Source organism: Terrapene carolina, unplaced genomic scaffold (genome assembly GCF_002925995.2).
Source record: "Terrapene carolina triunguis isolate 2854851 unplaced genomic scaffold, T_m_triunguis-2.0 Scaffold96, whole genome shotgun sequence".
NCBI lineage: Eukaryota > Metazoa > Chordata > Testudines > Emydidae > Terrapene > Terrapene triunguis.
In genome coordinates, this window is record NW_020664447.1 from 43,509,109 (window position 1) to 43,535,980 (window position 26,872).

At 43.9% G+C, this 26,872-nt stretch overlaps 1 protein-coding gene across 1 annotated transcript in view; it reads right to left on the minus strand.

Annotated features, from left to right (window-relative positions):
* Positions 1-26,872, minus strand: part of DISP2 (dispatched RND transporter family member 2) — a 40,349-nt gene that overhangs the window by 11,296 nt on the left and 2,181 nt on the right. Inside the window, exons 2-3 of the mRNA XM_026651260.1 lie at positions 11,163-11,615; positions 8,388-8,417 (exon numbers count right to left, since the gene is read on the minus strand). Of these exons, the coding sequence (XP_026507045.1) occupies positions 8,388-8,417; positions 11,163-11,615 (483 nt within the window). The remainder of the gene's footprint in view (positions 1-8,387; positions 8,418-11,162; positions 11,616-26,872) is intronic.

The following is a 26,872-nucleotide window of genomic DNA, read 5'->3' on the forward strand; positions in this document are numbered from 1 at the left end:
AGAGTTCTACTGAACACATTCTGTCTGCAATTGGATGCTTGCATGCAGTTCTCATTAAATTGGGTAATTACATTCTGCATCCCTACACTTCCCTGTCTTTTCAATTGGAAATAGTAAAAACCAGGCACTTGCCTCCCTGGGCAAAATGTAGCTTTTAATATTTAACTGCAAAAATCCCTTTGGGAAGGTTGTTTTTTCCCCCTTATTCTTTTGTTCTCCTCCTCCCCCACATTGCACAATCCACACTATCTACTGACAGACAGTCTAGTCACTGTGTAACTGACAAGGAGCAGCATGAAGTTTGGGATCTCAACAGAAAACACAGGTAATTAGATAATTAGCTTGTGAATCTGCTGCCACAAGATATTATTGCGGCTAAGAGCTTACTAGGATTCAAAAGAAAATTATAAATGTATGTGGATAAGAAGATCATTCAGTTACATTAGATATAATTATTTTTATAAGGGATATAAACCCTCATGCTTCAAAACATACAGCAACCTCTCAGGCCAGGTCTACATGAGAAATTTTTGCTGATACAGTAATGTTAGTTAAGGGGGTGTGTGTTTGTGTGAGAGAACTAGCATAAACTGACAAAGAATAAGTTATGCCAGCAAAAGCACCCTTTTGCCAGTATAAACTATATCTACACTAGGAGGTTTTGCTGGTATAGCTATATTGGCAAGCACAGTTGCCAACTTTCACGTGGTAAATAAGCACCCCGACTTTCACAATATGCCAAAAATCAAGCTAATCCCATTTCAAAACAAGCCAATCCCTAAGAACCCCAACACTCTATGTGACTAGATCCCCCCGGCATGCAGTCTGGGACTGTGGTGTGCCTGCTGTGCACCCCTGACTCTCTCTCCCCCCTTTGCCCCTACTTGCCTCCCTTAGCCCCTGCTTGCCGGGAGCCGATAAAAAAAAAGAAGCAACAAGCTACAAGCCAAAAACTAGCCTACAAGCAATTCACAAGCCAATTAAGCCAAAACCAACCCCAATTTCTGCATTTCTTCCATGGGTTTGGCATGTCTATTGGCAAGTCTTTTCTAATGTAGACCTAGCCTAATTGCCTGGGGTTTCTTGTACCTTTCTCAGAAGCATTTGGCACTAGCTACAGTTGGAGACAGGATATTGGACTACAAGGGCTATTGGTCTGATCTGGTATGTTTCTAAATATTTCTGCCTTTGTAAGGTCTAAGGACTATTTGTTAGCAAACAGCTCCTGGTGTATTTTAGATTGATGGATGAATTTACTGCTTACAAGCCTAAGGAGCTGTGCCACTGCACTTCAATCCTGAACTGTAATACTCTAGCTAGCCCAGTCCCATGCTTCTCTTGAGCCAAAGACTGTTAATTGTGTCAAATAATGTAGCTTTTTCATAACTAGGGACAAGAATGAGCCCATGAAATGCGTTTTCACTTGTGACTGAATCTGAAATTGAACCTATGACCTGATTTTTTAAAATGTAGACATAGTTATTAAGCTTGCATGTGCAAATCAGGTATTTGTGCAAGCAAAAGATCAGAAATGGCCACTTGCACATTAAATTATCTATTTATGTGTGGGGCTGTGGTAATTTGATGCCTAACTTTTTAAACATCAGGCCCTCAACCTCCAGAGGTGAAAGATTCTTACACAAATCCACTAGAGAACCTAGCTGATAAACACAGTTTGTAAACCAAAAACTGGAAGCACTAAGAGGTAGAGAACCACCTGTTAAAATAGTTTGTATCGTGCTGATGTCAGCTTAAATGGATGTTGTTAATTAGTTTTAGGCCTCAAAATTGCATTTTTAAATGGAGTGTTGTGAAAGGAATTACAAAAATGTTTTCATGATTTTTTTATTTATGCATTTCAACAAAACCAGTTTTTAAAATTTTTACATTCCACTGCTGTGCTGGAAACCCAAATGTAACAGCCTTGTAGCAGCCAGAAAGGGTCCCTCCTGCATTTATTTTCATTTTCTAAGCTAAGTGTTCTCCAAGCATGATATTAAGAAGAAGAACAGAAGGTGAAAAATAATGTAAATTAGCTATACTTTTAATTATTCTTTTGATCATTAAGTTATTAATTCTAAAAATTAAGTATTCCTTGAATTGTAATATTTTGTTATTATGGTTAAACAAAAAAGGATTTTTAAAAATAATTATGCGTATTGACAATGTCCCTTTAAGTATTCTCATTCTTTTGGATTTAAATATGAGAAACATAGGGCAGGAGATAAGGGCAACAAGTAATTATTTTATTTATCTTTTCTCATATAACATTTCTTTCCTGAAGTGTGTCTAGATTGTCCATAATCTCCTTTCCATCATACACATGATTTCATGTTGCTGCAGCATAGAGTTGCACTTTACACTCCCTGACCTCTTTTAAACATTTTAGTTATCTAAATGTAATTGTAGAGCTTCTGGTGCATTAATACACGAAGAACTAGGAAGCACTACACATAACCTTGACAAACACATCTCCATCACTAGATGCTATGGGAAAATGCAAAGCTCTGAGACTATTACCGCTGTTACCCTCACATCGAGCAATCTTGTATCTGAAGATCTTCCAGTTTGCTTTAATTCTGAGATGCAGGATCCAGGAGAATCCATTACAGCCATTTAATAACAATACTTGTGTTGTGCTTTTCATCCATGGATCTCAAAGCATTTCACCGAGGTAGGTAAACAGTATTATCCCTATTTTCCAAAAACGGAAACTGAGGCACAAAGAGGTGTAATGACTTGATTAAGGTGGCATGGAAAGTCAGTGACTGAGTGGGGAATAGAATCCAGGTTTCCTGACTCTCAGGCCAGTGGACCCGGCTGCTCCTCTAGGCTTGGTTTAGACCAGTCAAGAAAAACAAATAAAGCTGTTGGTTGGACCAGAGAAAGCGCACACTCGGAGGAAAGCTATCTAGACAATGAAGCTGTTCATGAATGCAGGTTAAATTTATTACACAAACAGAAACAGATTTTTTCAAACAGATGGGAAGCCTTTAATGAGGAGCTCTGCGCTTGCCTCTGAAGCTGCGCCTGTCTGGAATGTCACCAGGAATAATACACTGTGTATCCTAGGCCTGGTCTACACTACGAGTTTAGGTCGACTTTAGCAGCGTTAAATCGACTTAAGCCTGGACACGTTTACACTACGAAGCCCTTTCTGTCGACTTAAAGGGCCCTTTAAACCGGTTTCCTAACACCACCTCGACAAGGGGATTAGCGATAAAATCGACCTTAGGGGGTCGGAATTGGGCTAGTGTGGACGGAATTCGACATTACTGGCCTCCGGGAGCTATCCCACAGTGCTTCATTGTGACCGCTCTGGACAGCACTCTCATCTCAGATGCACTGGCCAGGTAGACAGGAAAAGCCCCGCGAACGTTTGAATTTCATTTCCTGTTTGCTCAGCGTGGAGAGCACAGGTGACCATGCAGAGCCCATCAGCACAGGTAACCGTGATGGAGTCCCAGTCCCAGTCCCAGGATCGCAGAAGAGCTCCAGCCTGGACCGAACGGGAGGTACAGGATCTGATCGCCATCTGGGGAGATGAAGCAGTGCTCGCCGAACTCCGAAACAGTAAAAGAAACGGCAAAACATTAGAAAAGATCTCCAAGGCCATGAAGGACAGAGGCCATAACAGGGACGCGCGGCAGTGCCGCGTGAAAATTAAGGAGCTAAGGCAAGCCTACCACAAAGTCAGAGACGCAAACGGAAGGTCCGGGGCAGAGCCGCAAACATGCCGCTACTACGCGGAGCTGCATGCCATTCTAGGGGGTGCAGCCACCACTAGCCCAAGCGTGTTCTATGAGTCCCTCTCTGCAAACGGGGAAGCGGGTTCGGCGGACGAGGAAGATGAGGATGGAGAGAACATAGATAGCTCACAGCAGCAAGGAAGCGGAGAAACCAGTTACCCCAACAGCCAGGATATGTTTGTCACCCTGGACCTGGAAACAGTAACCCCCGAACTGACCCAAGACCCTGAGGGCACACAGGGGACCTCTGGTGAGTGTACCTTTGTAAATATTACACATGGCTTAAAAACAAGCGTGTTTAATGATTAATGATTAATTTGCCCTGGCAATCGCGGCCAGTACAGCTACTGGAAAAGTCTGTTAACGTGTATGGGGATGGAGCGGAAATCCTCCAGGGACATCTCTAGAAAGCTCTCCTTCATGTAATCCCAAAGCCTTTGCAAAAGGTTTCTGGGGAGGGCTGCCTTATCCCGTCCGCCATGGTAGGACACTTTACCACGCCAGGCCAGTAGCACGTAGTCTGGAATCATTGCATAACAAAGCATGGCAGCGTATGGTCCCGGTGTTTGCTGGCATGCAGACAACATCCATTCCTTATCACTCTTTGTTATCCTCAGGAGAGTGATATCATTCACGGTCACCTGGTTAAAATGGGGCAATTTTATTAAGGGGACATTCAGAGGTGCCCCTTCCTGGTCTGCTGAACAGAAATATTCCCCGCTGTTAACCACGCGGTGGGGGGGAGGGTTGAAGTGACCATCCCAGAGAATTGGGTGTGAGGGGGAGGGGAGTTAGTTGGGTTTGTGCTGCATGTTAAACCTGAAATCGCAGCCCCTCCTTTTACATTGCAAACCCATTTTAAATGGCACGGGTGCTTGGTATGGGAAATGAGGGCAGAACTGTTTGAAACCATCCCCACATGTTAAGAAGGTTAAAAAAGCCCAAAGACTATATGTCTTACCATGGCTGCCTGCAAGCTGAAATCTGTGTCCTGGCACTGCGTGAGTGATCTCTCACACCAAACCAGGAGACTCTCAATATAAGAGGAAAAATGCGACCTTGTAACGAAAGCACATGTGCTGTGTGATGTTGTGAACAGCAAAATCTAACGTGAAAGAGTCTACCCATTGTTCTCTAAAATGTATCTTTTTTAACAACCTCTCCCTTCTCCACCAGCTGCAAATCTTACTCCTTCGCAGAGGCTAGTGAATATTCGAAGAAGGAAGCGAAGGACGCGTGACGAAATGTTTACTGAACTTCAGACTGCCTCCCACGCTGACAGAGCACAGCTGAATGCGTGGAGGCAGTCAATGACTGATTTTAAAAAAGCCCAATATGAGCGAGAGGAGAGGTGGCGTGCTGAATCGCGGGCTGAAGAGGAGAAGTTGCGTGCTGAAACGCGGGCTGAAGAGGAGAGGTGGCGTCAACTTGTAATCAGAAAGCAAGAGTCGATGCTCCGGCTGCTGGAGCATCAAAGTGATATGCTCCTGCGTATGGTTGAGCTGCAGGAAAGGCAGCAGGAGCAGAGACCGCCGCTACAGCCCCTCTGTAACCAGCAGCCATCCTCCCCAAGTCCCATTGCCTCCTCACCCAGACGCCCAAGAACACGGTGGGGGGGCCTTCGGCCACCCACTCACTCCACCCTAGATGATTTCCATAGCAATAAGTTTTAAAGTTTTAAATTGGAGTGTGTCCTTTTCCTTCCCTCCTCCCCCACCCATCCCGGGCTACCTTTCCAATTATCCCCCTAGTTGTGTGCTGAATTAATAAAGAATGCATGAATGTGAAGCAACAATGACTTTATTGCCTCTGCAAGTGGTGCTCGAAGGGGGGAGGGTAGTGGGGGAGGGTGGGGTGGTTGGTTTGCAGGGAAGTAGAGTTAACAGGGTGGTGGGGGAGGGGCAGAGGGTTCATCAAGGAGCAACAAACAGAAGTTTCACTCCGTAGCCTGGCCAGTCACAAAACTGGTTTTCAACGCTTCTCTGATGCGCACCGCGCCCTGCTGTGCTCCTCTAACCGCCCTGGTGTCTGGCTGCGCGTAATCAGCGGCCAGGCGATTTGCCTCAACCTCCCACCCCGCCATAAATGTCTCCCCCTTACTTTCACATATATTGTGGAGCGCACAGCAAGTAGCAATAACAATGGGGAGATTCTTTTCGTTAAGGTCTGAGCGAGTCAGTAAGCTGCGCCAGCGCGCTTTTAAACGGCCAAATGCACATTCCACCACCATTCGGCACTTGCTCAGCCTGTAGTTGAACAGGTCCTGACTGCTGTCCAGGCTGCCTGTGTATGGCTTCATGAGCCATGGCATTAAGGGGTAGGCTGGGTCCCCAAGGATCACGATAGGCATTTCAACATCCCCAACTGTTATTTTCTGGTCTGGGAAGAAAGTCCCTTCCTCCAGCTTTCGAAACAGAAGAGACTGCCTGAAGACGCGAGCATCATGTACTCTTCCCGGCCAGCCCACGTTGATGTCGGTGAAACGTCCCTTGTGATCCACCAGGGCTTGCAGCAGCATTGAAAAGTACCCCTTGCGGTTTATGTAGTCGGTGGCTTGGTGCGCCGGTGCCAAGATAGGGATATGGGTTCCGTCTATCGCCCCACCACAGTTTGGGAATCCCATTGCAGCAAAGCCATCCACTATGGTCTGCACGTTTCCCAGAGTCACTACCCTTGATATCACCAGGTCTCTCATTGCCCTGGCAACTTGGATCACAGCAGCCCCCACAGTAGATTTGCCCACTCCAAATTGATTCCCGACTGACCGGTAGCTGTCTGGCGTTGCAAGCTTCCACAGGGCTATCGCCACTCGCTTCTCCACTGTGAGGGCTGCTCTCATCCTGGTATTCTGGCGCTTCAGGGCAGGGGAAAGCAAGTCACAAAGTTCCATGAAAGTGCCCTTACGCATGCGAAAGTTTCGCAGCCACTGGGCATCGTCCCAGACCTGCAACACGATGCGGTCCCACCACTCTGTGCTTGTTTCCCGGGCCCAGAATCGGCGGTCCACGGCATGAACCTGCCCCAGTAACACCAAGATTTCCACATTGCTGGGGCCTGTGCCTTGTGAGAGGTCCATGTCAATTTCCTCATCACTATCGTCGCCGCGCTGCAATCGCCTCCTCCTCAGCTGGTCCTGGTTTGGCTTTGGCATGTCCAGGAGGCTCTGCATGTTTTCCAGGACAATGCGCGTGGTGTTCATAGTGCTCAGAATTGCCGCGGTGATCTGAGCGGGCTCCATGATCCCAGTGCTGGCTATGGCGTCTGGTCTGAAAAAAGGCGCGAAAGTAGTATCTGACGGACCAGGGGAAGAAGGGAGGGAGGGAGAGAGGGAGGGAGGGGCGAGTGACACCGCGTACAGGTACAGGGAATTAAAATCAAGAAAGGTGGCTTTGCATCAGGGAGAAACACAAACAACTGTCACACAGAATGCCCCCCCCCCAAAGATTGAACTCAAAAGCCTGGGTTTAGCAGGAGGGAGGGGGGAAGCAAATGAATGGAGAATAAATCTATTTTTTACATCTTAAGACGACGGCGCAGCATGACTGATAGCCCTTGGCATTTTCTGGGTGCTTGGCAGCAAATACTGGGCGCTTGGCAGTAAGCCTTCAGGTCTATTGCACGATCTGATGCCCACTGCAGTATGACAACGATGGATACCAGTCGTAATATACTATCTTCTGCCCAAAAGGCAAGGGGTTGCTGCTGTATAGCAATGTTGCCCCATCCTGCGAATAATACATCTGATAACCATCATCATCAAGGCAAGGGGGCTGGTGCAATGCAGCCCCACGGCTGCCAGCCCCATGTCTGCCAGCACCCAGATAGCCCTCGGCCTCTTCTGGGTGCTTAGCAGACAATATTGGGCACTTGGCAGAAAATAGCATACTACGACTGATAACCATCATTGTCTGCCCGGGTGCCCATGATCGACAGCCACTGCAGTACGATGACGACGGTTACCAGTTGTAATATACCATCTTCTACCAAAAGGCAAGGGGCTGGTGCAATGCAGCCCTACGGCTGCCAGCCCCACAGCTGCCAGCACCCAGATCGCCAATGAAGGCTACCAGTCATGCTGCACCGTCTACCGCCAAAAGGCAGTAAGCTGCTGCTGCTGTTTAGCAATGCAGTCCCACGTTTGCCGGCACCCGGAAGAGATATGGTGACGGTGAGCTGAGCTGAGCGGGCTCAATGCTTGGCGTGGTATGTTGTCTGCACAGGTAACCCAGGTAAAAAGGCGCGAATCTATTGTCTGCCGTTGCTGTGACGGCGGGGGAGGGGCCTGACGCAATGTACCCAGAACCCCTCGCGGCACTGCTTTGCATCATCCGGGCATTGCGATCTCAACCCATAATTCCAATGGGCGCCGGAGGCTCCGGGAACTGTGGGATAGGTACCATAGTGCAATGCGCCGGAAGTCGACGCTAGCCTCGGTACTGTGGACGCGGTCCGCCGACTTCATGCACTTAGAGCATTTTAGGTGGGGACACACACAATCGGCTGCATACAACCGGTTTCTATAAAACCGGCTTCTATAAATCCGACCTAATTCTGTAGTGTAGACATAGCCTTAATAGCAGGGTAGGAGAGCAATGATAATAGGATAGCAGGACAGGAAGCATTTGATATTAAACATACCTTTTTGGCATCCTGAAAGCTTTGTCATGTCTGCAGACAGAAAGAGATTTGTTGGTTTATTATTTTAACTTGAAGCAGCGTGCTGTGCTGTTAATGAGCAAGTTAACCCTTTCAGGAACTGTAAAACAAGAAAGCTGTACAGTGCAGTTCCAGCTGCTGAAAGCTATCTGGCACTGCTCTAGGTACATCATGAGGTAGGCAGTCTAGTGAATAGTACAGTCTCATCTCCCACTGGTATTTTAAAGAAACACAACGGGAAGAGATGTAGGTTTGAATCCCACTCCTGATCTTTTGCCTTATGGGAAAATCCTATAGAATTTAATTGGAACATAAACAATTGAGTTCTATGGAAATTACTCTGTAATTCTCTATACACTAAAATCTATAGATTTTATATATTTTCAACAGATTTTTTAGCTGTTCCATAGCAAGGGTATAATTCTCCATTAAATTCTATAGGATGGCTCAAAACAGAGTATAATTTTCTATTAAACGCAATAGGGCTTTTCCATGAGGGTAAACATTATTTGTGCGTTGGGTTCTGTTTTCTGCAGTCAATGCTGATGATGGGTTGAGGGATATGGAACTGCTCATGACAATTTGCCACAAAACAAATGCCCTCATAGATGAACATTTGTTATTCCTAGCTGCACTGTTCTAAGGAATTCAGCAAACAAGCCTTTTCTGAGGGATTCCAACGTCACTTCTGTTAACAAACCTTTGAGTCTGAGCTTTCCACTTGCACAATTAACAAAAACTCCATTTCTGTATATCTTTCAGATCTGAAGAACCTTTTTTCTTCTCTCATCCCCTTTAACTTTCAGTTGTATGGTGGCAGCTTTTTGAGAGTGAGATGGATGGGAGAATTGCAAAACAGGACAGTTCTGGTATTTGTAAAGCAAATGACGAGGGCCCAAACATTGTACTGTACTCTCCAAGGTACTCAATGGCACATGTTCATTTGTTCTAAATCACTTTCAGTTTTTCATGCAGCATTAGCTCTCTCTGGATTTTGGGGTGTTGTTTACATTCTTTTTTAAACTGAGATTACCGTCAGAAGATATACTGTGGAACTCTACAGTAATTTTCTTTCAATAAATCTATAGCACATTTGCTCAGATTACAAATCATAACTGTATTATGGTGATGATGACGATTATGACTTTTCTAACTACCAGCACTGCAAACTCTGCAAGCGCTTTGCAAAACCAGCTGAGTCTGTAGCTTAAATCACCTATTATAAAGAATTTAACTGATAATTTTGTTGAAGGTATATGAGCTAAAATAGGATCCTAGTCACTCTCTGATAGCTGTGCAAACAGAGGAAAACTGTCTGTTGCTAGATATAGCTCAAGAAAATAAAGGGACAGAATATGCTTAACCTTGTACCAGAGTGCAGGGATAGATTTAACACTATCTAATCTCTCTCTGTTAGGATCTTCTAAGGTGCTGTCACTGTAATATTAAAGGGCTTGGGAACTTTAGTGCCAATAGTGGTCCTAAAAATCCATATGGAGCAGAGAGGGGCAGCGCTTGGTGCAGGATGATGGAGAATATACACTGCACCCTGTTAAGGGGTGTAGCAGATGCCACTCCTCTGTGTATTCTTACAGCACTTCCAGAGACATGCCTGCCTCAGGAGCAATGTCACTGGCACTAGTGCTAGTGTGCAGCTTTCCCTCAGCCTCCACTTACAGCCAACCCAGGCAATGGCTTTAAGTCCCAGTTTAGTTCTCAGAGGGCAACTATGTTGAGTGAGAAGATCATTTTTACAGTCATTTTTCTGACCATCACCATACTTTAAGAGAGAACACCCCAGTTCACATGGAATGTTCCTTCCACCAGAAAGGAAACCCTAGCAGCTATTTGGGATTCTCCAACATTTTGATAGCCTCACAGGATGAAATGCACTCTTCGTCTCACTGAAATACTTAAGAACCAAAGGGTGTTGGGGTACTTCTTGCAATATACCAGAAGAAAATATGAGAACTGCAAAATATGGGCCTGATCATGGCTAGATTAGCTATCTTGACCCCAGTTTGAAGAGCACTGGCTTTATCTAATGAGTCCTGTTAGGATCAAAGTGTGGGGTGCACAGGGGGAAGGAACTAGGAACTGCTTGTATGCACTACACAAGTAGCACTGCTCACTCCATGTGCCTATTGCCCCACAATAGAAGAGGAGCTGGCAGAGCCTTGGTCCCCATCTCCATCCTCACCACCTCTTTAGCACAGCACTTTCCCTTCCCAGCACATCCCAAAGCTCTAAGAGAGATTGAGAGCAGAGCTGTGTGAATAATGGATATTTTGTTTCACTGGCAATCTTGAAAAATTAGGAAACCAATTGTTTCAGGTTGATGCGAAAATGATATGTTTTTGAAATTTTCAGTAAATCAAAAGTAAGAAAAAAGTTGTTTTGGGTCTAACTGAATGTTTCATTTGACCTGAAATGAAATGTTGGGTTAGATTTCAATCAATTTTTAACATTTTTAATTCTTTAAAAATAGAATTAAAGGAAATGTAAACATAAAAAGTCAGTTTGAATAAAAAAAATTTGAAATGCTTTGTTTAGAAAATGTCAAACAAAACATTTCTGATTTTTCAGAATTTTTAGGTTTTTTCCCCCTCAATTGAAACAATTCAGTGAGATTGACATAAATTTGTGAAATATTTTGGTGTCACCACATTTTATTTTTTTGCCAAAAAGTTTGAGTAGAAAAATTTTGCCCAGCTGTAATTGTGAGTAACCCTGTGACCTGTACAGACTTTGGCTTACCTGACTGTTACAATGTGGCGCTGCACTGGTCGTGACTGCTGCTGGTCATGTGACCACTGTTTCCATTGACTTTCAGAGGTCTCGTGGTGGGCAGCTGGTAAAGAATCCCCACTGGAATGGTGGGAGCACAAAGTGGCCCTCTCTCCATGCCCTGGCAGTGGGGGCAAGGCATAGCTGTCTCTAGGTTCTTGCTGGTTGCAATGGTAATATAGGTGATGTTGATGTGAGTCCTGGGAGCTGGATGGCACCTGACCATTGGACTGAACAGACATTGGTCCAAGCATGTGGTTGGAGGAAGGCAGACGACCTCTCACCAAGTTGGGAGATGCAGTGATAGGGCACCGATGGACTGGACAGACTCTTTCCCAGGGAGCTCCACCATGGCTTGGTTCAGTCTTCCTGATCTCTGGCACATTAAGACAGGTTTGGCAAGGTTCTGGGTTTACTTTCTCTCTGTGAGAAAACATGGAACAATTGTATCATGTACTAGAGTGGTTGAAAGGCCCTGTATGGGATCACATCTCTCAGTCTAAAGGTTTTGATAGATTAATAGATTTTAAAGTCAGAGGGGACCATTATGATCATCAAGGCCAAATCCCACATAACATAGCCCATAGAACTGCACCCAGTAAGGCCTGCATCAAGCCCATATTTTGTGGTTGAGCTAGTGGGTCTACATTTTTTTTAAGAAAGACATATGAGATGGATTTAAAGACTTCAGGTAATGGAGACTCCACCACATCCGTAGGTAATTTGTGTAGTGTATGGCAACTGGGTAGTAGTACTTTTAATAGTTTGTGAACCTGGTAGGGATGCTTACTGTGTTTTGTGTTTTAGAAACCTGGTAGAGTAGCATTGTGAATATGTAACTAAGTTTTCCATGTTGTGACATGGTTATTTGGACCCCACAGTTCCTTTATGGTTTCTTCAAGCTCTTATTGTTGTGTAAAGGGCAAAAGATACAACAATTAATGACAAGGATGGGATCATAATCCAGGAATATAGTGAAACAGAGAGTAACCAAGAGGCTTAATGGAACTGAAACTAAAGGAAACTAACCTACCGCCACTGAGAGTATGAGTGAACTATTCATTTAGAAAGGGAAAAAGGGGTTAAAATGTCTGGAAGTTTGGGGAAAACAAACTTATTTGATAGCTCAGTAAAGAACTGACTCATCTACATCAAGAGACTGGAACCACATATAATCGCTACTGGCATAATTGATGAGAGATGGGCTAGTATTTGGAATAGCACTTGTACCTGCTACTTGGCAGCAAGCCATGGACCAGGAATTAGAGGGTATTCTTGGCACTCGGTGTTATTTGGACGATATACATTTTATGGGAGCTAGTGATAAAGAGCACATGGAAAACCTCCAGAAGGCACGTGTGAGGCTGTCATAGTTTGGGCTTAGAGCAAACAAGGAAAATGTGAATTTTTCAAAGACTCAGTTATGTATTGTAGCCATACCATTGACAAAGATGGATTGCATAAATTACAAGAGACAGCTGAAGCTATCCCTAAAGCATCCCAACCAAAAAATGTGTCACAATTACTTTCTTTTGGGGGGATGGTCAGTTATTGCTGAAATAAAATTATTCTACTTAACTGCCAGGGGGCAAATTTGTCATGTACACATGGGAGAAAGAAGAAGGGAAACATGTAGCATCAGCTATAGGTAGTCTTAACTCAGGAAGTTCCTTCGAGAAGAAATGTAGCCAAACTCCAAACCTGCAGACAGTGGAACTTTCTGTGCCTGTGTCCTGTAGATAACTAACTGCTTGGTTTGCAAAATAACACAAAGGGGGAGGGGGGGAACAAGTAGATGAACAATAAGTGGTCACAAGAGGGGCAGATATATGTAACTTGCTAATTATGTATGGTAATGATAGCAAATTTTGGCCAATCATAGAGCGATAGATTATCATATTCAACTGTATATAATACTTTGGTGTAAGTGTTTTTGGGGTTCTTGCTGACTTATAAGCTCGAACCCAATTGCAATTGAAATAAACGGATCGCCCCTCCCGGGGCTCCTTGCTTGACTAGCTGTGTCCGTCTCTCCTTATTCCTCAGCTGGAACGGACAGACATTTCTACCACATTGCTATAAATTCTTGCTTAACACAGCAACCGTGTTACATCTCCCGAATGAACTGTTACACAATGGACAGAAATGGTGTTGGTCCATACAGTGCACCAAAGCTTTTGATGAGGGCAAGAAGCTTACAGCATCTGAAAAAATCCTTGCACACTATAGTGGATCTTTGCCTCTAAAGTTCGCCTGTTTTCACACTGAAAGGCCCATTGCCTTTGTTTCTAGATCTGTTACCTCAGCAGAATGTAACTCAAATTGATAGAGAAGCTCTGAGGTTAGCGTGAGGAAAACGTTTATCAATATCACTATAGGAAACAATTTACTCTAGTTATGGATAATCAACTTCTAGTCTCAATTTTTAACACAAAGAGTATTAGTAATGGCTGCTGCAGCACAATTACAGAGGTGGGCAATATTCTTGGGCACTCACTGTTATAATACTGAGTTCAAAAGTACCAACAAACATGCAAATGCAGTTTGTCAAGCATATGCAGACTGCTATGAACCTTAGGTCACATGTACTCCAGAAATTACATGACTGGCCATTTGGGAATTGTAAAAACAAAAGTTCTTGTCCGAAGTTTTGTGTGGTACCCAGGGAATGATACACAAATATAGGAAATGGCAAAACAATGTCCAGCTTGCTAAGAAAACACAACACATGCCTAAACATGCTCCTTTGCATCCTTGAGTGTGGCCAAACCCTGTGGCAGTAAATCTACATAGACTATGCTAACCCGTTTATGGGACATACATTTTTGATTGCACTAGATGACCACTCTAAATGGCCTGAAGTATGCTACATGAATTCAACTAAATCACTGCAGATGGTAGAAGTGTTAAGACTCTTGTTTCCAAAGTCAGGAGTGCCTAAAGAGATTGTCAGTGACAAAAGAACTCAATTCACAACTGCAGAGTTTCAGTTGTTTGTCAGAAAAAATGGTATCAAACATGTCACATCAGCTCCTTACCATCCTGCCACAAATGGATTAGTGGGAAGACTTATCCAGACATTCAAGCAAGTGATTTGTGCTATGACTCCAGATAAAGGTAGTTTGCAACATAAGAGTACGGATTTTCTATTGGCCTATAGGAATGCAAAATATGCCACTACAAATCAGATGATGCCAGCGATATTGTTTATGGGATGTAATTTAAGATCTCGCCTGGACTTGTTGAAGCCTTGTTAAAGTAATGCCTGTGGCAGTCAACACAGTTGTCCCAAACACAGTGAAGGGCATTGGAGTGCATGCAGATGAATGAGAGAATACAATCCTGTGGGACAGAATACATGAAAAACATTTACTTAATCTTTCCTCATGTCTACTTATTATACAGCAGCCTTGGCTGAAACACACTCACTGTATACCCCAATGACTCTTGCCAGCTCCAGGGGGCAGAGTTAAGGATCCAAGCAGGGCTGGTGTGTACCTTAACCCTATATTTTCTGGTTTTTAGAAGTTTGTTTGTTTTATGTTAACTGTTTATTTCCTGGTTTTCAGTGGTTTAAGTATAGGTGTACTTGACCTGGAAGAGTCGAAGGCACTGCCAGTCAATTTTAACTCTATGTTAAAGTTTTTGGGCACTGAATTTTAGTTAGAGTTCTGGAATTGTGGTCCATACTATACGATGGCCAATTCTAGATCTTTTTTTCATTTCCTTTTTATGTTCTAAGATGATATGTCATTGTTATTTCCTGTACCCTTGACCGTAATTTTTCTTGATATTTATTATGTACAATTTAAACAAGCAATGATTTACTAAAATAAACAATAATTCACAGATATGTTGCCACACTGACAAATTACACTTTTAGAATAATAGAATCATAAAAATGTAGGGTTAGAAGGACCTGAAGAGGTCATCTTTCTAGTCTATCTCCCTGTGCTGGGGCAGGACCAAGTAAACTTGGACCATCCCTGACAGGTGTTTTCCTAATCTATTTTTAAAAACTTCCTATGATGGGAATTCCACAACCTCCTTTGGAAGCCTATTCCAGTACTCCACTACCCTTAGAGATAGAAAGATTTTCCTAATACCTAACCTAAATCTCCTTTGCTGAAGATTAAGCTGATTACATCTTGTCCTACCTTCAGTGGACATGGAGAACAATTGATCACAGTGCTCTTTATAAGAGCCCTTAGCATATTTGAAGATTGTTATCAGGTCCCATCCCCTCCCCCCTCCCCCCAGTCTTCTTTTCTCAAGACTAAACATATCCAGTCTTTTAGCCTTTCCTCATAGGTCATATTTTCTAAATCTTTTATCATATCTACGCTCTCCTCTGGACTCCCTCCCATTTATCCATATCTTTTTTAAAGTGTGGTGCCCAGAACTGGACACAGTACTACAGCAGAGGCCTCACCGGTGCTGAGTAACAATGACTTTCTGTGTCTCACATATGGCATTCCTGTTAATACACCCCAGAATTATATTAACCTTTTTCACCACTGCATCACAATGTTGGCTCATATTAAGTTTGTGATCCACTATAACCCTGAGATCCTTTTCTGTAGTACTACTGCCTACCCAGTTACTCCCCATTTTGTATTCAATTTTTCCTTCCTAAGGGCAGTACTTTGCACTCATCTTTAATCAATTTCATCTTGTTGATTTCATACCAAATCTCATATTTTTCCAGGTCATTTTGAATTCTAACCTTGTCCTCCAAAGTGCTTGCAACTCCTCTGAATTTGGTGTCATGCACACATTTTATAACTGTACTCTCCACTCCATTATGCAAGTCATTAATAAAAATAATGAATAGTACTGGACTCAGGACAGACCCCTGCAGGACTCCACTAGACACCTCCTCCCACTGACAGTGAACCATTAATAAATATTCTCTGAGTAGGTCTTTCAACCAGTTATACACCCACTTATAGTTATTTCATCTAGACTTCTTTTCTCTAATTAGCTTATGTGTCAAAAGCCTTACTAAAATCAAGATAAAGCACATCTACTGCTCCCCCACATCCACCAGTCCAGTAACCCTGTCAAAGAAGGGAACTAGGTAGGTTTGGTATGATTTGTTCTTGACAAATCTATGTTGACCATTACTTATCACCCTCTTATCCTCTAGCTGCTTACAAAGTGATTGTTTAATAATTTATTCCAGTATCTTTTTGGATATTGAAGTTAGACTGACTGGTCTTTAATTCTCCAGGGTCCTCTTTGTTCCCCCTTTTTAAAGACAGGTACTATGTTTTCCCCTTCTTCAGTCCTCTAGAACCTCTCCTGTCCTCCAGGAGTTCTCAAAAATAATTGCTAATGGTTCTGAGATTGCTTCAACTAATTCCTTAAGTACCTTACGATGAATTTTGACAGGCACTGCTGACTTGAATACAGCTAACTTATCTAAATATTCTTTAACTTTTTCTTTCCCTATTTTGGCTCGCATTTCTTCTCCCTTGTTGTTAATATTAATTGTGTTAAGCATCTGGTCACAATGAACTTTTTTAGTGGAGACTGAAGCAAAATATGCATTAAACACCTCAGCCTTCTTGATGTCATCCGTTACTAGCTCTTATTCCCTGCTAAATAGTGGTGCTCCTAACGTATTTATAGCACCTCTCCTTATTGCCTATTATGTCTCACGAAATAACTCATTTTGTGCCTTAACCTTTCTGATTTTGTTCCTACATGCTTGTGCTATTATTTTGTATTAATCCTTAGCAATTTGTCCATGTTTCCATACTTCGTATGATTCGCTTTTGAATTTTGGGTCATTAAAGAGCTACTGATGGAGCCATATTGCCCTCCTTTTAGTCATCCTATCTCTCCTTCTCATTGGGATAGTTTGCTGTTGTGTCTATAATATTTTCTCTTTCAGAAACTGCCAGTTGTCTGGAACTCCTTTTTCCTTAGATTTTCTTCCAATGGGACCATAGCTACATGTTCTCTGAGCCTGTAAAAGTCTGCTTTTTTGAAGTCCATTGTCCTTATTCTGCTGCTCTTACTTCTTCCTTTCCATACAGTCATGAAATCTATCATTTCATGATCACTGTCAACTGCTTTCTACCTTAAGATTGGCAACTAATTCCTCGCTGGTATTCAGAATCAAGTCTAAAATGGCTGCCTCCACCTTCTGAAACAAGAACTTGTCCTCAATACATTTTGGTGATCTAATGCCTATAAGATATTTGGATTTTTCAAAAAATTATACATCTAGTGAAAATACAATTTTTCTTCCTTTAAAGAGCTGGTGCTAGATAGTGGAGTGGGACCAGAAATTGTTAATTGATTTTTCATATCTAGAGTGGCTTAATATCTACTCTGCCATGTCTATCTGTATTACTGGAGGAGAAAAACATTGTCATGCACAACACTGTGAAGCCAACTGGGGAAATGGGGGAAACGAACAGTGAAAAATTCCTCCTGACATGCTCAAAAAAGCAGTCAGCTACAAAAATGACTGATCATAAAAATGGACAGATAACCCTTTAATTTACTCAATTGCATCCAATTATAGTTAAATACATGAATATTCTTGACTCTAACACTCCTAGTGGAAGTCTATTCCCCCTATTCACCACCCTGCCTGTAAAATATTGCCACTTTAAATTCTTCCTCCACATGTTCCCTCCCAGCTGATACGCTTGACCTTGGCCTGTCCAAGAACTTCATAGTTTATAATAACTTGAGCTAGATTAAATCTTTCACTTAAGTCACCCGTTAATCATCACTCATGACTAAATAATTCCAGTTCTGTCAATCATTTATCATATGTAAGCACCTAATTTCCATTCATCATCTTAGCTGCCCTATGCTGTACTCTCTCCAACTAATTATAGTGTCATCTTGGTTATCCAAAGGTCTTACAGGAGACCTGAAGCTTCTGGATAATTGTGGGTTGGTAATCACCTGTGTAAGCTTTGAAGATTTCAAAGTCTGCAGAGCCTACAATCCCAATTAGCTGTCGATCTGGCAGCCTCAACATTTTATGTGCTGCAGTCCTTGCCTGAGTCGTAGACTGGCTCATGTTTGTCTGCCTGTACCAGGTCATAACATTACTATTTTGCGGCGTAGACTCTAATCATATTAGAGAAGAGAGGATGAAGAAGTTTGTGGTGTTTGTTTATTGTGGCGGGGAAGGGGAGGACTGGCTAGATCAGTGCATTTATGAATCATCTGCACACATGCTTTAATGATACTGGAACTGAACAGGAAGCTAACAACATTGAAATAAGAACATCTTCTGGAAGATAATTTCCAATCAGGGTGATGTGATATAGTCAACAATTTTGGGGCTGTGTGGGCAGAAATGTTCTCTCAGGCACAGAAAAGTAGCAGCCTACAGTGGTGACCTCACAGCCTCATTTTGTCAAACCCAGCTGGATGCAACCCAAGAGATAAACAAAGAGAGGGGAGGGAGGCAGAGAGCAAGGAGGACCAGACTGAAATTAACTGCTCCTGTTATCTACCATTGCTGGTTGTGTTCCTTACAATGTTTGCCTCTCTGACAGGGCTGGCAGCTAGGGTTACCATGCATCCGGTTTTCGACCGGAATGCACCCAGTCAAAAAGGGACCCTGGCGGCTCCGGTCAGCACCATTGACCAGGCCGCTAAAAGTCCGGTCAGCGGCGCAATGGGGTTAAGTCAGGCTCCTTGCCTGCCCTGGCTCTGTGTGGCTCCCAAAAGCGGCGACATCCGGCCCCTAGGTGCACGGGCGGTCAGGCAGCTCCGCATGGTGCCCCTGCCCGTAGGTGCTGCCCCTGCAGCTCCCATTGGCCAGGAACTGCCTAGGGACCACAGGGGCATGCCGACCACTTCCGGGAGCCACCTGAGGTATGCGCCACACAGAGCCTGCACCCCTCACCCCTTTCCACACCTCAACCCCTGCCCCAGCCTTGAGCCCCCTCCCCGCACTCTGAACCCCTTGGCCCCAGCCCAGAGCCCCCTCCTGCAATCCAATCCCCTCATTTCTGGCCCAACCCTGGAACCCTCACCCTCAGCCAGAGCACTCACCTCTTCCTGCACTCCAACCCTCTGCCCCAGCCAGGAGCCCCTCCCACACTACGAACCCCTCATTTCTGGCCCCAGTTGGGAGCCCGCACCCCTAGCCGGAGCCCTCACCCCCTCCTGCGCCCTAACCCCCTGCCCCAGCCCAGTGAAAATGAGCGACTAAGAGAGGGTGGGGGATAGCGAGTGACAGAGGGAGAGGGGATGGAGTGCGTGGACGGCGGGGCCTCGGAGAAGAGGCGGGGCAGGGGTGGGGCCTTGGGAAGTGGCAGGGCAGAGTGCGGGGCAAGGGTGTTCAATTTTTGGCAATCAGAAAGTTGGCAACCCTATTGGCAGCTCAGAGCTTCGGGTCCCCCCACCTCCCGCGGCAGCTCAGAACTCTGGGTTCCACCCACCAACCATGGTGGCTCAGAGCTCCAGGGCCCCTGACGGCTGACAGCTCCAGTCCCACTGCCCTGGGGCTGAAGCAGAAAATGTCATGGAGGTCTCTGGAAGTCAAGGAATCCATGATCTCCGTGACATAATCTTACCCTTACTTATGGCACAACTGCTGGATTGGATTAAATGACCATCCTCTGGGAAGCAGTAACCTTATGAAAATTTGGTCTCCACTGGAAGTTTCTGTGACGTTGTGCAGTCTATATGGTTTTATAAAATCATGATAATAAGTGAATATAATGTAACTGGGATAGTTTTATAAAAATTTGACAATAAGTGAATATAATGCAACTGGGATATGCTTCGTGCAAAAGGTCTCTTGTAAGGTATCATTACAAAGTGCATAATCTACTGAGTATGATTATCTAATTTGTATAAATGTACCACTCTTGTATCTAAAACTAGAAATATAAAATGTAACTCTGAGGGCCTATTGTAATTATGTAAAGTGTGGGCCATTAATGATGGTTTGGAATCTTGATGACTCCCATTAACAAGGACCATTGTCTGCAGATGACTGTGTTTACCTGTAAGTCTTCCTGTATATGTGTGTGCTGGCAAGTGAGTAATAAAGTCTTGCAGTGACATGTGATCATGTCACCTGAACTGGAATCCATCTTTAACCTGGTGCTTTTCCAGTGAGGGGGGGTGAAAACCCAGAGGGACAAAGAGTTCCCGCCTTATGCAAAAGATATAAAAAGGGGTGGAAGAGAACAGAGAGGGAGAGGAGCCATCATGGAGAAGCCCCTAGCTAACACCTAAGCTGGAACAAGAGCTGTACCAGGGGAAAGAATTGTGCCCAGGCCTGGAAGGTGTCCAGTCTGAGAAAAACTTACTGAAGCATCTCTGAGGGTGAGATTATCTGTATTTAGTTTGATTAGGCATAGATTTGCGCATTTTATTTTATTTTGCTTGTGACTTACTTTGTTCTGTCTGTTACTACTTGGAACCACTTAAATCCTACTGTCTGTATTTAATAAAATCACTTTTTATTTAGTAATTTACTCAGAGTATGTATTAATACCTGGGGGAGCAAACAGCTGTGCATATCTCTCTATCAGTGTTATAGAGGGCGAACAATTTATGAGTTTGCCCTGCATAAGCTTTATGCAGGGTAAAACGGATTTATCTGGGTTTAGACCCCATTGGGAGTTGGGCATCTAAGTGCTAAAGACAAGCACACTCCTGTGAGCTGATTTTAGGTAAACTTGCAGCTCTGGGAAAAGTAATTCAGACCCTTGGTCTGTGTTGGAGCCAGACAGGAGTGTCTGACTCAGCAAGACAGGGAGCTGGAGTCCTGAGCTGGCAGGGAAAACAGGAGCAGGGGTAGTCTTGGCACATCGGGTGGCAGCTCCCAAGGGGGTTTCTGTGATCCAACCTGTCACAGTTTCCTCCTTCACTAAGATGTTCAGACAATTTGAAAATCAAATTTATGAAACTGTACTAGTCACCTTGTTACATTGCTTTCCTGAGACAATACCACAGCACAGACAACAAAATTTTGCACCACCCGAGGAATCAGAAACAGCAAAAGAACAAAGATGGTATCTTCTTCTTCCCCTGTGAAAATGTGCAGGAAAGCTTAAACAATTAATGACTCCTAACTAGACTCCTTACTACTACTCTATCCCATCTGGAAGGTAGAGCAACAACGATGCAGACCAAGCAGAGGGTGTGGCTCATGCAAGGAGCAAGGGCCACAGATCCATGAGACATGGGATTAGCAGAGGCCAAGCCCACAGATCTTGGCCCATGTATGCACCTAGAGTCTGGATCTGTGCCATGCTGTCAAGCTTCAGCACCGGCTATACACGTGGCTGTGGCTCAGGTGCTGCGTGGTCATTGACTGGCCCCCAACCTCCCACACACACAGTGTAAAAGCTGTAGAGGAAGAGTTAGTGCTGCAAACATGCTGTGTAAATTGGCTGGTTCCCAATTCCTTCCCATTGGCTGACTACATCCAGTCACATGGAACTGAGCTCAGGCACTGTGGCAGAAGCAGCTTCATATGGCAGAAAAACGATATCACATAGCCACCATCCCCCTCTGCACAGTAACCCCATTTCTCCAGCATTTCTGTAATTTTGCTTCTCTCTGAGCCATGCAGTGGGAGAGAGCATGTGACTCAAACTGAGAAAGGAGCGGGGAACAAATCCAGCATTTTTAAGGAGAGCTGTAATGTGGGTCTATGAGACCCATTCTGAAAAATATATGGGCTTCACTACCTTCCTGAGCTGCTGCATTTTCCCCATTGTGTATTTCTTATTTTGATACTGTCTCAATGATGTAATATTACTCTGAAGAGGTTATACGAATCTGTAACTTAGCAAGATGCTATCACTCACTGTTTTCCCGAGTAATTTAAATGTCTTTGTTTATTATCTACTAATAATTTATATCAGGGGTGGGCAAACTTTTTGGGCCGAGGGCCACATCTGGGTGGGAAAATTGTATGGAGGGCCGGGGCAGAGGGGTGGGGTGCGGGAGGGAATGCATGGTGTGGGAGGGGGTGCAGTGTGCAGGAAGGGGCTCAGGGCAAGGGATTGGGGTAGAGGAGGGGTGCGGGATGTACGAGGGGGCTCAGGGCAGGGGGTTGGTGTGCAGGAAGGGTGCAGGGTGTGGCAGGGGGTTCAGGGCAGGGGGTTGGGGTGCAGGAGGGGTGCATGGTGCAGGCAGGAGGCTTAGAGCAGGGAGTTGGGGTGCAGGAGGGGTGTGGGGTGTACGAGGGGGCTCAGGGCAGGGAGTTGGGGTGCAGGAGGGGTGTGGGGTGCAGGCAGGGGGCTTAGGGCAGGGAGTTGGGGGGCGGGGTGCAGGAGGGGTTTGGGGTCCGGGGTGGCAGCGGTGCGCACTGGGGCCAGGGCAGGCTCCCTGCATGCCTGCCCTGGCCCCGGCCCCGCGCCGCTCCAGGAAGAGCTGTGGCCCCTGGGGGAGGGGGGCCGGAGGGCTCTGTGTGCACTGCCCTTGCCGCGCCTCCAGGTACCTCCCCCAAAGCTCCCATTGGCCGTGGTTCCCTGGTCCCGGCCAATGGGAGCTGCGGGGGGCGGTGCCTGGAGGCAAGGGCCCGGGGGCCACAGGGACGTTGGGCCAGCCGCTGCTGAGAGCGGCGCTGGGCAATCCGGCGGGCCGGATCCAAAGCCCTGAGGGGCAGGATCCGGCCCGTGGGCCGTAGTTTGCCTACCTCTGATTTATATTGTGGTACACCTTGAAGTTGAAGCCTGATTGTTCTAGACCCTGTACAAACAGTTCCTAAATGACAATCCCTGCCTCAAAGAACTTACAGCCTAAAAGACAAGATGTACTAGGCGAATGAAAGAAAAAAGCAGGTGTGGGACAAGAAGAGAGGGGAGGTAACAAATATAACAGACTAGCTCTGTGGACAACTCTAGCCAATCAGTAGCAGTAATCACCATTCACATACTCTTAAAAATGGAGGAATTACAGTCCCAAGACAAAAAAAGCTACAGTCAATCTGTATCTTTTTCCCCTCAAAAGACCCTCACTCATATTAAGGACTAAATCCTGCAAAAATTCATTTTTAAAAAAATCATTTTTTTTTGTTTCAGTGGGTTTTTCCTCACCTAAAATATGGATTCTACCAATTTTCTTCAAATTAAAAAAAAAATCCTCCTGGGCTAAGACCCAATACTGTGTGCCAAGTTTCTGTCTAGACTTGATATAATTTTTACTGAGACTTACAATAGAAGTTTTTAGAAGGGGCACTATAATACAATTTAAAGAGAGGTTTATAATAGACATACTGACAGACTCTTTTCTCAAGCACTAGGAATATGACACCAGCAACATGGAAATGTGACACAATAGTTGAGAGGGAATGTGTTCTTCTCTGATTTTACTTTTTTAAGGTTATAAAAGGACCATATTTTAGACACTGGGAGCTCACAGCTGCAAGAGACAAGGCAGAGATAACAGAAAAGCAGCACAACGCTATCAGAATATATCAAGCACTCAAGCTAAAACTGTCATCTAATGTTCTGCATAACAAGCAATTAAAAATAGTTATAGGATACAAAATAAAATAAAATAAAAACAAAACAGGAAGAAGAGACAAGACTATCATAAATATGACAGGATCAAATACTGTTCAACAATTATGGTTTGTTCATATGTTGCTAGCATGTTTAAGAATGTTTAATTTTTTAATCTTAGTATTGCACCTTGTTAAATGAGGGTCTGCCTTTAATGACCTTTAGATCAGGCTCTTAGACCTGGTCAACACTAAATGGGTAAGTCAATGCAGGCTGTCTTGTCTTGACCTAGCTGTGGAAATGTCTTCACTTAAATTTGACTCCCGCTGAAGTAAGTGCCTCTCTACGCCAATTTAGAACCCACTTCCCGAGTGGCATAGAGCCACTGTCAATGTAATTACATTGACGCAGTGTCAGTGTAGACACAGTGTTGATTACATGAACTGTTACTGGCTTTCAGGAGCCATCCCACAATGCCCCACACTGGCAATACAATCGATACAAGCGTTCCTGGTGAGGATGTGCACTGCCAACACAAGGAGTCAAGTGTGTGTGCATGAACGTGTTGTTAATTGATTAGTCTGTGTAGACCCTGCTGGTGCACACTAAAAATCGCCTAATGAGCTTTAATATAGTAATTGCACTAGGGAACATAAGAAAGATTACCCATTAAAGTATATACAAAGAGAAAGCCCCCCAAACCCTTGATTTTTTGGATATCTACATAAAACTCAAAAATTACTAAAAATATCTCCCCCCGCCCTAAAATTAACAATCGCCCAAAAACAGAAGTCCTACATATCATGCACATTTATGGTGCCAATCCTGCATGGTTCTGAGGATCTCTTGTGAGACACTGAGCACCCTCAATTCCCATTGACTTCAGTCACAGCACTATTAGGCTCAATTCCCCCTTCCTCTTATGCACAGAAAATGGACTAAATTCATCCCAAGAATAACACTGAAGTCAATAGAAGTAGAGGGTGATCAGCACCTTTCTGGATTGGGTCCTAAAATTGCAAGTAGTGGGGAAGAGAAGATCTAATAATTTTGTTATTTATTTAACTGATGAAAAATTTGTATAACAGAATAATTTTAGAACAATTACTTTCACTCTTTCCATTGGCCAATATTTTGTATACTCAATATCTTATACACTGAAAAAAAATCTGCAGGTTTTTTCACCATAGCAGCAGAATCTATCCTTGAGGAGACCTGCAATCTTTTAAATGGGACTCTTGAGTATGATAAATCAGTCTGAAAAATTAATGGGATGGCAAAAGACTGCCTCCCACATTTGTACTTTCCACTGACAAGAAAAGTTTAGCTTTACCGTTCCTATTCTTTGATGCTGCTAAACATAATTTTGAATTTACTACCAAATAGCTATTGATGCAATTGTATTCAAAGACACATATAAACATATACACATAATAAACAAAAGACTTGATATCCTGAGCTGAATGCTATTCACCCAAGAAGGTGAATACTGAAGGAATTAGCTGAAGAAATCTCGGAGTCACTGGCAATAATATTTATAAACTCATGGATAACAGGAGATGTCCTGGAAGACTGGAGAAGAGCTAACGTAGTATCCATCTTTAAATAGTGGGGGAAGGAGGAGCCGGAGAACTAGACACCAGTCAGCCTGACTTCAATACCTGGGAAAGTAATGTATAAAACATTCAATTTGCAAATACCCGGAGGATGAGGGGATAATCACTAGCAGTCAGCATGGATTTACCAAGGACATATCAAGCCATACCAGTTTCATTTCCTTCTTTCACAGGGTAACTGGTTTGGTGGACAAGGGGAATGCAGTGGACATAATATTCCTGGACTTCAGCAAGACTTTTGACACAGTCCCGCATGACATTCTGATAAGTAAGATGGAGAAATGTGGGCTTGGCGGAACTACCCTTAAGTGGATACATAATTGGTTAAACAACCAACAACAACAAAGAATAACTATTAATGGAATGATGTCAGATTGGAGATAAGTCTCAAGTGGGGTTCCACGGGGCCTGTTCTGGGTCTGGTGTTGTTTAACATCATTATTAATGACCCGGATGTCAGAATAGAGAGCACACTGATCAAATTTGCAGATGACACAAAGCAAGGGAGGGTTGCCAACACTTTGGAGGATAGTGCTAAAATTCAGAGGGATCTTCATAAATTGGAAAACTGGGCTATTAGCAACAAAATGAAAATCAACAAAGACAAATGTAAGATGCTACACTTGAAGAAAAATCAAATGCATAACTACAAAATAAGGGATAACTAGCTTGGTAGCAGCACTGCAGAGAAGGATCTGGGAGTTGTGGTGGATCACAGCGTCAACATGAGTCAGCAATGCAATGCTGTTGCAAAAAAGGCAACTACAGTTTTAGGTTCCATTAACAGAAGCATAGCATACAAGTCATGGGAGGTGATAGTACCTCTCTACTCGCCGCTGGTAAGGCCTGAGCTGGAGTACTACCTTATGTCCAATTTTGGTCACGAATGTATAGAAAGGATGTAGAGAAACTGGAAAGGATCCAGAGGCGAGTGACAAAGATGATCAAAGGGATGGAATGCAAGCCATGTGACCAAAGGCTGAAGGAACTGGGTATGTTTAGTTTGGAAAAGAGGAGATTAAGGGGGGACATGATAGCAATCTTCAAATACTTGAAAGGCTGCCATAAAAATGTTTTCTCTTGCCACAGAGGGCAGGACAAGAGGCAATGGGTTCAAACTACAGCATAGTGGATTTAAATTAAATCTCAGGAAAAACTTCCTAACTATAAGAACAGTAGGACAATGGAACAGACTGCCTAGGGAGGTTGTGGAAGCTCCTTCACTGGAGGTTTTCAAAAGGAGGCTGGATAGTCATCTGTCTTGTATGTTTTAGACACAACACAACAAATCTGAATCTTGGCAGGGGGTTAGACTAGCTGACCCTTGTGGTCCCTTCTAAACCTATGGTTCTATGATTCTACAATTTCTAAGTACAATTTGCCCTGTGTACACTAGAGTTTAAAATGGGTTAGTTAAAATGTTAACTAATACACTTAAAAAACAAACACCCAAACCAACACCTTTATATCCTAGTCTAGAAAAGGCCTAAGGAAACTCATTCTTTTGAGGCATCAATAGCTATCTGATGGTAAATTCAATCGAATGTTCACTAAGCTCAATGGATAGGAAATGTGAAGCTAAATGTTTAGTTCACACACATACACACACGAT